At 33.8% G+C, this 15,474-nt stretch overlaps 2 protein-coding genes across 5 annotated transcripts; one reads left to right on the top strand and one right to left on the bottom strand.

The window, feature by feature from the left end:
* Positions 1-226: 226 nt before the first annotated feature.
* Positions 227-11,250, bottom strand: LOC107269636 (excitatory amino acid transporter 1; the record flags this gene model as incomplete). Of its 4 annotated transcripts, none has more annotated exon segments than XM_015743725.2 (9): positions 227-418; positions 559-792; positions 1,379-1,565; positions 2,713-2,752; positions 3,628-3,670; positions 3,853-4,036; positions 8,538-8,799; positions 10,403-10,532; positions 10,767-11,250. In XM_015743725.2, coding segments are annotated over 7 exon segments (1,136 nt in total), but the record flags the coding sequence as incomplete, so codon positions are not given.
* On the top strand, positions 5,998-15,323 carry LOC112494625. The gene is made up of 3 exons (XM_025086910.1): positions 5,998-6,127; positions 14,150-14,300; positions 14,733-15,323. The coding sequence occupies exons 1-3, from the start codon at positions 6,035-6,037 to the stop codon at positions 14,864-14,866; spliced, it is 378 nt and encodes a 125-aa protein (XP_024942678.1). The 5' UTR covers positions 5,998-6,034; the 3' UTR covers positions 14,867-15,323.
* The last annotated feature ends 151 nt before the right edge of the window (positions 15,324-15,474 follow it).

Raw genomic sequence — 15,474 nt, 5'->3', positions numbered from 1 at the left:
AGATAAGTTGCCTGTAAGTTCAATCGGGATCGATTTATGCACAAAGCCATTCATTTATTCCTATAGCAATTACACGAGGGATACTTCCAAAAGTCGAGTAATTTCGTATCTGAAGATTCAATAATATGGAGGCTAAGAGCAAATATTCCGACTGACTTTTGACGTACATAATTACGTAACAGGGAATGGGAAAACGTTATTACCATAAATTAATTTCCATGGTTACCTGATCGCGATGACATTGATGAACGAGAGTTCAATGCCACGTACTTGTGCAATAAAAATGGCGGCAACAGCTTCGTAAAGCGCCGTTCCGTCCATGTTGATCGTTGCACCAATTGGAACCACAAACCTTGTTATTCTAGGATCCATCCCCATACTGTCTAAACACTGAAGTGTGATAGGCAGTGTGGCGGAACTGTGAACGAAAGATCCAATATTATAATATTTGACGATCGATAGTACCAGCAATGGAATTTGCACGATCAGCCTACACTGATCACTGCGTGGCCATCGACTGTATCTCTGGTTATTAATTAGATTATTATGCATCCTGACCTTGAAGCAGTTCCGAAAGCTGTAACCATGACCTGTCCCAGTTGGCCAATAACTTTAAATGGCAGCTCTCTGGTGCAGATAAAGTAGATGATGGACAGTGTACCAAACCCGTGCAGTATCAAACCCAGGAGAACGGTCAAAAAGTAAAATCCAAGTTTACCAACGATGGCTCCCAGATTACCGATTTCTAATAATTTCGCGGTGACCAAAAACATCACACCAATCGGCGAAATCCTGAAGGAATAAAAACAATGTTATTTCTTTATATTACACGTCAATCGTATTATACCGTTTTACTGTATAATATGATTGAAGAATAATATCGTCTAACTTTACATACTGAATTGTCACTTTCTTTCTTCAGCGTCGTATTACAAAGGTGGAAGATTTTCAAATTTCTATACTATAACGGGGCTTAGCATTAAATTATTTGAAATATTAACTATGCTCGGATACCTTGTTTCATTTTCAATAGTAATCGCTATTGAAGTTTTATAGTCACTATGACACATAGTAACTACCTGAATACTCAATACGATATGGTAATAGTAAGCATTATCGATGATTAATAATTATTTTTGAATCCTAACAACAACCGTACCGATAATTTTTTAAATGTATTTTGGCTCCAAAACGATCGAACGACCGGTCGATTGTACGATTAGTGTTAATAGCAACTATTGCCAGCTCAATAATTTTGTACAGTTCTTTCCTAAGATTTTTAAGACGTTCATGAAACTCTCTTTCCTGTGATATCTTTTTGAATTCACCGGATAACTTAAATACAATATTGAATATGATTATTGTGCGAATGTCATACCAAATAACCCATGAGGTTATGATCATCATGGCATCGGCTAAGGAGTTGAAGAAGTGCAGAAGAGGTTTGCCCGGTTCCCCCATTTTCGCAAGGGTAATACCAAGAATAATGCCGAAGATCACAAGACCAAGAGTATTTGTTCCATTGTTATACTTCTTTTTTATGTCATAGTCGTATACTCCATCGACTGTAATAACACAAGCAAATATGTATGTATATTAATAACAGTAAAAAAAAAAATAAGTCTTATTTCTTACGTCCTTGCAATTACACTGATTATTAAAGCATATCCAAGGCAAAGCAATTGTTAATGATATTTCGTGTATCGTAAACGCTTGGTTACTTCATGTGGGAAAAGAAGCGAAAAGCAATAAACGTCGTAGCTTTTGAGTTCTTATTAAAATGTCTCCTGATTAATGGCTCGTACTGGAATAATCTGAATTCAATATCTTGGAATTCTGGTGTTCAAAATTAAACCAAGCCACTACGGTAGTACTGTGTCTGCATAGATTTTGACATGCAAAGCAAAGCAAAGCCTGTATTTCTTTAGGTTCACAATTATTTATCACCCAGGTTTAAGTAAGTACTAGACTGTCAGCTGTTACAAAAGAATTGAACATCAACGAAATTGTCACGTTTAATTATTGTACTGTCTATACCGTTACGGTTTGTGTAAATTTACATGAAAAAAAAAAGTGGGCGTCAATTTTTTAACTGTATAATACAAATGCCTATTATTTTAATCGTTATCAAATTTGAATTCAATTTAAGAATTTTTCTTATAAAGACATATTTTTTACCGCAAGCATTTTTTTTTTTACTGTTTACTAGCCCGCAATATTTAAAGCATACGTATGACGGTTTATTGCCAACAAATAATAAAGTGCGCAAATTATACACCGACATATGGTTCCAATATTTTGCAGCTGTCAGATTGAAGCGCGAGCAAGCGCATCGGAGAGGCTTGACGTGTTGCCAGGCGAAATGAATGCAAAATATATATATATATATAATTATGAAAAAAATATTCGTATAACAAGAAGGCTGAATTAAAATAAACCAAAAAATTGCTGGGTTTATTTTTTTTTCAAACTTAATATTTTTTAATATTAGTGTCCGAGTGTAATATAAAATTACACCTGTTTAAATAGGGAAATTAACTTGAAAATTGTATGTATAATTATATATACAAGTTCTGACAATAGACAGGCGCGTTTTTATAAACATCAAATTATTGCAAGTGTCTATTATTGCATATGACGTGAAATAAATATGAGTGACTACAGCGTTTTTCAGTATTAATAGAATTAGAATGAAGTTTGCAATCAACTTACCACCGGTCATATTTTTTGGCGGTTGCAGGTCGGTTTGATACTAAAAAAAGAAATAAAAATTTATTTAAGAACGATATATTAATTTCAAGTATAATCTCTTCTATAGTCAATTTAAAAAATCCGTCGCGTCTCTTACGTTATCTGTCATTGTCTACATATATTAAATATAATGTCCTTCTGTAGAGGTCTCTATTACCGCTCAAACTGTTTGACCGATCTGGACCGAATTTTGGACAGTTACTCTCTAGGATCACGCAGAAAATATATTTTACCGTGAAACCTGCACATCCCAACTCTTTTCCCTGATTGCGATTCTTAGACTTTGGCATGCTCTGGGCACGAGAAACTCGGACAACGACCGATAATGTAGGTTAACTTGACATATAAAGTCCCTTGAATGTCCAATTGATGTTCCGGTCAGAAAAAATGATAAAAGTTTAACGTCGTACGTAATAATTACGAGGAAAGAGTTTTATAAATTTATCGATTTTATCACCGTTTAAATACTTTGATCGCAAAATACGTTCGCTCAATTAATATTTTGAGAAGAAAGTTTTTTTTTTTTTGGCAAGCATAATTTATTATCGAATAGATATATTTCGCTATGTTTTACGTTATATTCTCGAGATCATTTTTCAAACGATAACGCGATACGGTAATTACTTGACCACTCCGGTTTTATAATTCCTTTTACGGCGTTACTTTAATAATTTACCTTTTCAATTTCTCATAATAATTATGTATGAAAAATTTTGCATTAAACGCAATCTTACTGATAGAATCAAATTTTCATTGAGACGACATTCAGTAGTTTGCCAAGAAAGAATTTATTGGCACGTACATTGCGCAATTGGCCACCGAAATATTATCGGCTGGAAATATTTGTCTTGTCACAAATCGTTGATATATACTTACATGCTGAATGCAGGCCTGTACAAGGTTCGATGGAAAGATGTTTCTGGAAATAATTTTTCGCATTATGAAATTGATAAGAAGTGGCTAGATTAAAAAAAAAATTGCCAATCTATTTTACTATTATCTCAATTTTATTTTCTACATCGAACGTCTAGTATACCTAGTAGAAATAAATTAATTTCCATGGGGCACCATAATTTTTATATAATACGAAAAATGAAATACCGAACCAAATCCAGCAGTGTGTCAACTGTTGTGACATTTCTACTTGGCGCTTGCTCTTCATCGGCTTCAAAGGCGGTTCCTGATAAACGTCCAGGTTGAATCGTCAAGACAAGAATGATCCCAAGAATGACGGCAGTTATAGTTGTCGTGCTATAGTAATAAATTGATCGCATTCCGATTTTCCCTGAATGAAAAGAAATATAATTTCAATTAATTTACGAAAACTTAAAAAGTATATCAAAGGACCTTTTTATAATAATTATTATCTGACTAATGTTATACATGATCGTGGATCAACCACAGTTTTACTATTAAGGGACTATGTTGTTTGGCTTGTTATAAAAAAAAAATCAGCTTAATTTGGCCAATTTTAGTAATACATGTAAAAGTTAGTCAATGAAAATGTAAAAAGTAACATCACGTTGTAAATTTGATAAAGCCACACTTCAGAGTAGTAAGTTCATGAGATTCCTATAGTTTATCTCACTTGTAACTCATGTCTTTTTTATTTAATGTACTAAGAATTGTATGGGTCATCAGTGATATATACGGTCACGGTATGCAGTATCGGGTGACGTGAACAGAAGGGTCAATAAAGTCATGTCGCTGGTTAATGTGGCATTGAATTTTTGAAATAGGAATTCCCAGAATCGAAATTAACAATTTTATTTATGCTCTTGGCACGTACTACATATATTGCGTTCATATAAAGTAAAGAAAAGTAACTGAAAGACATTAGAATTATAACTTGGGGATATAATATACGAAAATCAATGTTTACTTGTAAATATATCTTTTGAAAATTCGTCAAGATGAATTAATAACGTTAGCCAGTAGATATATTAAATTGTCGAGCAATTTCATAAAATTATGGGATTATTAGTTAAAAATGGGATATAACATATTTGTAATGTGTCAATATTTCTTATACAATTATTCAATGCTAAGTACATAGATTTGTTTCACATATCAAAAGTTATCGGGAATGCAGCATAGCAATGAAAGAATAAAATAAGATATGGCAACGTATCCCACACGACATGTTATGATGAAACTATATTTTTCAAGTATTACTTTGCAAGATCACTCATATTGCAGTTTGGCTGCAGTAAGATGGTCAAATTACTATGGCTTCTTTCAGACAGAGCTTTTAGTAAGATTGCTGCAGTATTAAATGGTAATATTCTCACATGTATTGGAAAAGTGGTCAAAATCCGTTACTACGTTACGAGGGACTATACGGGCCTGGCATTGAATCTCGTGTGGGCCTTAGAGGTATACGAAGAGCCGACCAGGAGAAAGTGTCTGTTTTAGTTTCTTTCTCTCTTTTATTCTTATTTGATTTCTGGTTTCTAAGACTGAAAAAATCGATTTTCATTTTTTAACATTTCCTTAACATCATATGTATCGAGAATGTGTTCCTCGTAGGATTTTTTGAAGTTTGTTAAATTTAGAAAATTAGTTGCACGATTGTGATGAAAATAATATATATAAATTTGTATTTGCTGCAATAACCTTATCATTTGCGAATCACGTAACTTACAGTGTAAAACTTTATGAATTGACATAACAAGATTTAGGTTTTAATATTAGCCGCAGGTAAAGAACATTTTTTGACCGTGTTGACGTGTTTCTACCAAAACTGCTTGTTCGACCGACTTAAAATTGTAACCACACAAAGTACATGTCTCTTTATTATCAAAATCAATACCAGTAGTTATTCGTGCGAAATTTTTTTCCGACAATTTTTCAGGCTTCTTTCACCCTTTTGTACAAACCTCAGTTTCCGCATATTTTCGGGATACATGTGAGATATGAGAAATGAAAAACGCCAATTCGCGTCTCCTGTCCATAACGGGCTAAAAGTCTATTATCAGCGATCCCGTCTAGACCAACATCCGTTGAGGATTTGCAGTAGCGAAGACATCCCACCGAACTACGATAATTGTTTTCGCGTAACATCGCGCTCGGATCGAGTGACACCATCTAGCGATCAATGACGGCACCACCCTCAGAGATTTCGTAGATGTCGCACGCTAAGTGCGAGACAACGATTGACGGTTAGAACGGCGAATATCGTGTCGAGCGGACTGTCGCAGTAAATCGCCAAACCTACCATTTCAAATTGTAGACTTGTTGCCACGTTCGGCACGTGTGCAGGCACTTTCTGATTATCTTGTGAATGACAGGATCGACAGTTTTTCGCGAATCTTTCGTGTCTCGGTGCCTTGAGGATCTACTTGAGATTACTGGAATTCCTTCAGCGTGCAGTACGGTGAGCTGAACGATTCTATGTAGCATGAATCTCCCTATCCTTCTCACTCTGTAACGGTAGTCTCGATCCGGAAATTCTTCGATCCTACGCTCAGGAGGAATTCAAGAGACCAAAACGTCGCGTATTTGTTTCCCCGAAACTTTGTATTTTGTCAACGGGTTGCGGTTACTCATCGTATCTCAAACCACGTGCCAAATCCTCGCAGCATTTATATGTTTATTTTCAAATATATGTATATATATATGCATAATAATATATAGTCGCTCCATGTGTAAAATAGCTTAACGTGACAGACGGAAAAAAAGTAAAGTTAGACAGTAAAGTTAGTGCTAAGCATTCCGCATTTTTATCTGTCATTTTAAGCCATTTGACATTTGGACTGACTGTAGATCAATGTAGTTGTAATATATAATATATATATGCTGTAACGTAACGTTACAGCAAGCTGAACGTGGCAGCTAGTAGTGACTAGTAGATAGGTTAGGTGGCATAGTGTTAAGTGCTCTGACTCGGCAGTCCGTAGGCGTTGGGTTCGATTCCTTATCAGAACGTCTAATTTTTTGGGAAATCCCTCGTTTTGCCCGCTCTTGCTCAACATGCATCGCGTCATAATGCGTAAACTCGATATGCGAAGTACTTTAGCTTGCTAGTTGATGGACTCCACTATGTATATTCTTTATTGACCGACCAATGACGAATGACCATAACGAAATTAATAAAATAAAACTTTATCGATTATATATTTGTCTTTAAATTCTAATTATATGTACATTATAATCCTACGTGGCGTTTAACGCGATGTTCGTTAATCTGGCCAAATGTACTCGTTTGCAATACTCGTTATATTTTAGTCACAAAATTTATTTGAAATTTCTATAAAACTTCAACTAATTGAAAAATGTTACTTTATTATTATATACAAACGGGATTACGATTTATTAAATATTTATCTTACAATTGAGAATTTCTCTTACGTGCGGCAGATTCGTCGCCTCTTTCGTATCTACTGTTCGAATCATACAAACATTTTTTTGTAAATACTACCACAGTTTGACTGTTTTATATTATTTCTACCAATATTTATGTGGAGGATAATATTCTTAGTTGAAACAAAATTTTTGAGAAAAGAATGAAAAAAAATCATGTAATAGTACTATTAGGCCCGATTTTCTGAGTCTCAAAAGCGTAGATTTTTAAGATTTATGTTGTTAATTTTTATTATGTTTGTTAATTACTAATGTACATCCTGATTTACAGAATTTCCTTATCTGAAATTTAAGCCGATAGATACTTTTAATATTTTAATTGTATCTAATATACCTGTAACTTGTAAGTATATTAGTCAACAGAATTTTTTTTCCCGCGAAAATAGTGCTAAAACCCATCATCAGATCGAGCTCTACTACGCGATTATTATTTTGTAAAAAATTTATTGCGATTATTCAAACAGGACTTTCTCGAATATCTTGAGACTGAAAATTCCCACATGAAAATATTACTAAAATATTCTCGGACTATCTATATAGATATCCTTTCAAACTACTATTACTTTCAGTAATGATAAATTTTTCGTGATGTATTTCACGAATATGAAGTATGTATTTCGGAGATGCAGTATATGTCTAAGTTCAAGAATATACGAGGAATTATCACATGCTATCTGGGTCTGTTTGCGCTGCCCCGAGTGGGACTCGAACCAACGATCGTCAGGATAATCAAAATGTCGAGTGTTACGCTCTAGCCACTGAGCCAGCATATCAATTTATTACTTTCACATCAATTAAAAGTTAAACTCGTCAATATTTGTGCATTTGATAATACATAAAAATTCAAGATTACTGTTGCCACGAGTAATCGTACGAATATGTTCAAGCATGAGTTACATACATAGTAAAAGAAAGTATCGTAATATCATAATACTATTGGAAGCTGTATAAATTAACTGTTCGTTAGTACAAGTAATTGTTCATACTAACTAGTATCTCCAAGGGGATTTTAATTTACACACGAGGTCCTATCCTGAAATTTTTATCTGTCCCATCAGGATGTTTCCTAGCAATTTCAACCTACACGAGTTCATGCATTTTTATTCAAAGCATGTGTACTAACAGACCCATACGCAGATCCTTTCTTTCCGATAAAAATACATAGGACACACAAATTCCGAACCTTCATATTTAACCCTAAACCCGTCGAAACCATTTTTTCCCCACTTTCTTCGTTACGATATGTCATATTAATCTACTTACCAGCATGGAGTACACTTATACCAACAGGTCTGTAGGGGTTGAAAAAACTTTCGGGGGAAGTTTTACAGTATTAATTATATATTATGAAGACGATAAGCTATCAATGAAAACTTAATAAGTATATATTTTTTGATCATCTATTATGAATTTATTGCACTCACCTGACAAAGTGAGGTCCAAGTTACCGATCGCGCTTACTATGCTGGATACGATTAAAGGTAAAATGAGGCCACTCAGCATACTGAGGAAAATGTCACCCGGGAATTGGATGTACATTATTTCTCGTTTGGTCCACGGAGTCTCCCTGACATTTTTCAGAATAACTCCGAGAGCAACTCCACCGAAGACGCCGGCTACGGTCAACATAGTCAGCAAATTTTCCAACATGCAGGTTTTCCATTTTCTCGGTACTGCCATTTTTTCCTGAAAACAAACGAACACGTAAGAAATTTAATAATCATATAATAAAAACGTTTAGATATCGAATTTCAAATAACTTTTGAACATTCTTCGATCAATTTCAAATACAGATGGCCGATTTATCTAATCTCACAATATTATATTAACTGAATATAATTTGTTTGTCTGCAAATACATTTTTGCCACATATGTGAATTACATTTAATAATTACATATCATACACCTGGCATCATGAAATTCCATAGTCTATCATAACTAAGCAGAAGTATACCAATTTAAACATTAGGTATGACTATTGATGTTTGTCGATATGTGAATAATTTTTATATTTGCCATACAATTTGAAGATTGAATATTGAAAATTCGGGCTTTTTGCGCCCGGAACTCAAACTCCATTTTTTTTGTACATGTACACTGTTTATTGGACACATCAAGTATAACCTGGATTGAAGATAGAAATTTGAATTTGAAATATAATATTGTTGAGTTTAAGACTCTTATATAAAAATATTTTTCAAAATTTGTAAATATTATTCAATCATAATTATTAACATACATATGCTAATACGCAATCTTCCTTTTTTTGTGTATGCATGATAGGGAGCAAGGTTATCAATTAATTTTTAATTTTTGTTCTTTAATATCTTTCAGTGAAATTATCAATCCAAAATTTGTTTCCAATTGGCATTTTTGGAAAATAATAGTCTCTAGCGAGATTCATTAAACGGAGTCTTGTTCAAGTACACACGTGCTCCGAAGATTTTCAAATTCCTTTTTCTCAAAAATTGAATCTTTATACATTAATAAAAATATATTAATTTATTCAAGATTACTTAACAAAAAATCTAGCTTGGCTCTGTAATCAATTAACCGAACATGTATGTTTCCCTTAAAAGTATTATTCTTTAGAAAAAAACGTGTATCATCCAAGCAAAATGGTTTTGCAAAATTCATTAGTTGTAATTGTTGGAAAACGAATTTTCCTGTAGACTGTAATCGGCCATTTATTTTAATTAAGTTTATCGTAACTTCACTTTCCTTAATACTTGTTATACATATAAGCAAATAAGTACGTAGCTGCAGTACCGATCATATTGTAAAATTGAAATTACAATATAATATTAATTTATTCCTTAAATTTCCATAGACGTTTAAAGATGACTGTGTCTACCTAGCAATGACAGATAGGCGCTGACGTTTGTTGATTCAAGATAGCGCGTGATCATTTTGATATTAGTTGTAACATTCTTGGCTGAAAACGTTTGACATTTTTTTGTGGAATATTTTAAGAAATATGCTACATCAAAGAAATATGCTGTTATCGATGGATATTATATTTACATTTGTTTTTTGAATGAATTTGTCCCAGTAGAGTAAATTACTAAAATATACTATATATTCTGTCATTTGTTCAATCTCATTAGAATAACGCAATAATAATAATTACTTGTAAACAATCCCGATACTGATAAACACGTCAAATACCGGACCGAATTAAGCTTGTCTGCTCCGTTTACGCGGAAGTGAAATTTTTTATTAGAATAAAATATCGAAAAAGTAGTGCAGAACGATTGAATTATACAAAATTATCATTTACAGATCGTACCTTTCAGTATGTATTAAACAGTTGCAAGGAATTCTCACCAAGATGCAGTTGTTTTCTTTTCACGGGGAGAAAAAACTGTGATCCTACAATCCTGTCACCGAGTCTTCCTCCTTGTTGTCAGCCGCAAAGGCTAGAAAGATATTAAAGAAAACCAGTCCAATTAAACGACACATTGTTCAACGACTCAACATGCACATCGGAAGCACCAACTTGCAAATATTCCGAACGCACAATAATCAGACTGCGAATGCAGCTGCTACATGTAATAATATAAAAATGCGTCCTAACGTGGCTCCGGCGTACATATTTAAAAACACTAATACTTCGTAACAGTCGCCGCGTCGTTCGAGTTTGATGTACTTACCACATTGATTAAATATAAATGAAACAAGTCGGGCGATCTTGATCGAGAGATGAAAAACCGGAGAGAGTGGAGAAACGGCAAGTGGAGGCAGCAGGAGAAAGAGGAGAAAGAAACAGTGCACTCGCGAGTACGTGGATGTGTCGAGGGAACGAAAGGCAGGAGAAAGGGTTTGCACGAATTTGGAAATCTAATTCATTTATTTCGTTGAACAATCTTGCTCTGTTGTTTCACTATTTACATAAACTAATCGTGACTCGGGGAGACGGGAAAACGCGCTTCTTACGGTCGCGACTGCTGCTCTCGGACTGGTTACGAGCGAGCAGACTTCGTGAGCCCTTCGGGACATGTGGCGGCCAGTGGTGGCATGGATAAGGCTCGTGTATATGTCAGACAACTTGACTGTTGCGCATGAACTGTGCACCGATTCACTCGCGATATCGCGCATGCGTGCGTACTAAGGATTACAAGTTACGCGCGGTTATGCCCACCACCATGGCGAAGGATAGCCGGTTTTCTACTTGTATTCGTATAGAGGGCCGGCTGCTCGCGCATGCGCGTAGCGACTGTTTACGACCAGCGTAAGACACGGGAACACGTGCCATCCGTACCTAGTCAGCTATAGCGTTTCGGAAGTACAGTTCATTACTGGCACTTATCAACTTTTCACCGTACAGAATTTTTAGAGACGATCAACCGATCACGTGAAACGTTACAGATAAATACTCAAACGTGATTCGTCAATCTTACCTATATCCTGCAGGATGAAAACTTGGTGACTCAGGGTCGTCACCTAAATAATTTCTTTGAAATTCTTCTGCCGTCGAATGCACCTACTTATATATATATATATATATATATTCTAATTTATATTACACAACACACGCAGATGACTTTAGTTACTGCAATGTATGAAAATTTCATTATGATGATTTTGACGTAAACGACGATGGCGACACGCTTATTAATGTACGATGTAATTTTACACTGGCTGCATAGTTTATCTACAATTCGTTACAATTACTGTGGGAATCATATGCATACGCAGATGCGGAATGTAACAGATCGGTATACGTGAGAGTTTGTTAAATGAATTAGCCTGAGGTCACTAGTTTAATTTTCATTAAACCACGTCACCCATGAGTATTTTCGTATTATTCTACCACATGAGGACATGTTTGAAAACAACACTGTATTTGCATATATATAATATGATCACATAAAATATGTAATTATTTAATTTATTTTATCATTCATACATATATCGTATGTAATTTCATACAATACAATATAAAATTCCCAAAAATTTAATTCTAAATAATATCGCACTTTATATTATAATATCGCACATTAGTTTCATATACCTGTTGATTATGTTCTATTCTAATGTACCTACAGTTGTACAAAGTTGGCCAATCGAAGCAGGATTGACATTGGACAATTGGACCAGACATCGCTTTCATGTTACAGAAAAATCTGTAATGATACGGATTATAAATTAGTCCTCGAAATACGTTATTGAAACTATGGCACAACTTTTCTACAAAAATCGAGCGTTTCAACTTGAACTCATGCACCAAAGAATTCACGAGCAACCAATTTTTTTTTGCGGAAATTCCAATGTTAACGCTGTGCTTATTTGCAACGACTGTAGCTGCTATATTAAATTTTAGTATTAACAGTAATTTTACATACATAGATATTTCGTAAAAAATAATTTACCCGTTTGAATTTTACGAACGAACGTTAATACTGTATTATATAGGAATAATTATTTTAGGAAATATACATATTTCCACCAAAAAATATTACATATCTTCAGGTATTATTAATAGATATATATATATAATAATAATAAAATATTTTAATAATCGTAATTACTTTAACGAACAGAAATTTTTAAATCGCTTTTGTGTATTCAAGGTACAACCGATACGATCTTTTAATTACCTACAATTCTTAAACAGGTACATTTTATTATACCAGAGATAAATATCATTTTATCCAGTTTTATTTGGTTCAGTGCACATACGTCAGTTTACAGGTAAACTGTGCTACACATGTGATCTTTAAAAATGTATTGACATTTAGAAAATTACTTAACAGTTACATAGTCGTAATTGGCAGAACATTTTTTTTTTCCATCGACGAATGGCTACTACCAAATATGGTGCATCATTACACACACGTCAACTGGCAATATGTGTAACATCACATATGGTGACATGTACCACGAATATTTAACTATATGAATTTGAGGCTGGTTATTTTTCGGCGCACTGTTTATCTGTCAAATAACTGACTATAGGTTTCACGCAAGCTGAATAACGGCATAGAGTTTAACAGACTATAGCAGTATTAAGTATTGCGAAATTTTGCTACAGTTTAAATCACTGTTACACAACACACTGCATATAGACACTTATGCATGTATACGTTCGAGCGCTACCTTCAGGAAACACATGAATAATGTTTTGCAAAGAGAAATCGAGAGAAAAGATCATCCATATAGTTCCAATAAGTTAAATTGTCGGCTGGTAATTTTATTAAATTCCGTGTTGTTAGTGTTGACCAGTCAGCAGACAGTTTAATCAGTAAAAAAAGACGATGCGTATAGTCCATATAACGTTTCGACCCACTTAGGCTGTTCTCTGCAGATATCTTGAATTTCTGTTAAAATCGACAAAGTAGTGAAAAACTGTAAGATAAATATTATGACGTTATCATGCTTAAAACTTACAGTTTACTAGTATTTATTATTATTTATTACTATTATCCAGTAATTTAATTTTATCTTTAGTGGTATCAATATACGATTTAAGACAGTTAATATTCCTGTGGATGTTTCTCATATTTTAGTCTTTGAATAATCTAAGTAATCCATGTGATAATACACGAATGGCAGGAAAATACACCGTCTACCTAATGACTTTAGACGGTGTATTTTCCTACCATTAGTGGATTATCACATGGATTACTTAGATTATTCAAAGACTAAAATATGAGAAACATCCACAGGAATATTAACTGTCTTAAATCGTATATTGATACCACTAAAGATAAAATTAAATTACTGGATAATTGTAAAAAAAAATAGTAATCAATACTAGGAAATTGTGGTTTTTAGGCATGATAATGTTATAATATTTATCTTATAGTTTTTCACTACTTTGTCATTTTTACCAGAAATTCAAGATATCTCAAGAAGACCCCAACATGATTCGAAACATTGTATGAGACCTATATTGCACTATACAGTACATATACTATATCAAATCATTTAAAATTTTCATAGTTTGTCATAATTAAATATAATTAAAAAAGTGCAACTTTATACTAAACATTTACGGAGAATATATTAATTTTATTATCCATATATACAATAGAATCCGTCACAACTTAATGCGGTAATATGTAAGTTAAGCCAAGTACCGATCACGTACTTTGAATCGTGTGGAGGTTCCCCTTCCCTCGTACTCTCGACCAATGACAGTGCTCGAGTATCCCCACTCCTGGCCATCCGGAAGATTCGAGAACGTAAGTTGTAAGGGACTGTATTTTAAATAAAATCGTCGAATATTAGAACATACTCTGAATGCCATAGTGGCAATGGGTATTTTTCTTTTACCTATACACTCATGTTTCATTTACGGATTTAACACTAATCGTACCATCGACCGGTCATTTGACCCTTTTAAAGCCAAAAATACGTTTATAAAAAATTGTCGGTATGTTTAGTGTTAAAATGCTTTGGGTCTTTTTTATGAGTTATCAGCTCGATCCTCTTTGCCCATTGGCCGTAGCCTGCTACCCTTGCTGCGCAAGGTCCATAAGTCATAAATGAAACACGAGTGTGTTGTGCCGAAGTGTATCGGAAAATTAAAAACAGCCAATGATTTGATATCGGGGTTTTTTTTTAATACTCAAAATATCCACTGAATATTAAATACTTAATTCTTGAAATATTAGAATCTGCAACTCTTGGGCTGCTTCAAGCGAGGAATGTGACACTCTACCCATGTAGCTACCAGGCCAATTTATCATTCTTACTTGAGTTAAGAAAAAAGATACACGAAACATGTATACGATACATGTATACATGAAAAGATGATCCAATATAAATATATGACAATTTATTTTATAGTTCCAAATCTTGTAATGTTTTTTCATCTGAAAATGGCAAACGTAAAACTTTTATTTTTTTCTGAATAATTCAAGCATTTGTAATTGCCTTTCTTTTTTTAGTGTATAACGATAACATCATTACTCCATGCACGTGGATACATACAGAATACTAGGTACGCATTGGAATAATATAATTCTTAATCTTAACGACCTTAGATTTAATGACATATGATCATATCTAATCGGATAGACACGATCAGATAGAAAATTTGGCAGGATTTAAATTTACAGAGTCAATTGTGAATCATATATAATCGTGTCTATATATGACCGTATATTATCGAGTGGACACGATCATGTATAATTGGATCTATCGAAATAAAAATTATGACGTATGTATGATACACGATATGTATAATTAAAATTAAATATAAAAAAAAGTTGCCAACATAATTTATTTCATAATTACCATTGTTTTTCATGCTCCCTTCTACGTTACGTAATTATCAATGGGCGAGTTAGGAACTCACGAGAGTACCGGTGTGATAGAAAGTAAAAACGCGAAATTAACACGTGACTATTAATC

The sequence above is a fragment of the Cephus cinctus genome, unplaced genomic scaffold (genome assembly GCF_000341935.2).
Source record: "Cephus cinctus unplaced genomic scaffold, Ccin1 Ccin1_scaffold0680, whole genome shotgun sequence".
NCBI classification, from domain to species: domain Eukaryota; kingdom Metazoa; phylum Arthropoda; class Insecta; order Hymenoptera; family Cephidae; genus Cephus; species Cephus cinctus.
Note: the sequence above shows the minus strand (reverse complement) of the source record. Positions and strands in the feature narration are given on the sequence as shown.

Coding starts and splice junctions, on each gene's coding strand:
- LOC112494625 (XM_025086910.1), top strand. CDS start 6,035: ATGACAGGATCGACAGTTTTTCGCGAATCTTTCGTGTCTCGGTGCCTT. Junction 6,128..14,149: donor TTCCTTCAGCGTGCAGTACG/GTGAGCTGAACG, acceptor TATATACAATAG/AATCCGTCACAACTTAATGC. Junction 14,301..14,732: donor CATCCGGAAGATTCGAGAAC/GTAAGTTGTAAG, acceptor TTGAAATATTAG/AATCTGCAACTCTTGGGCTG.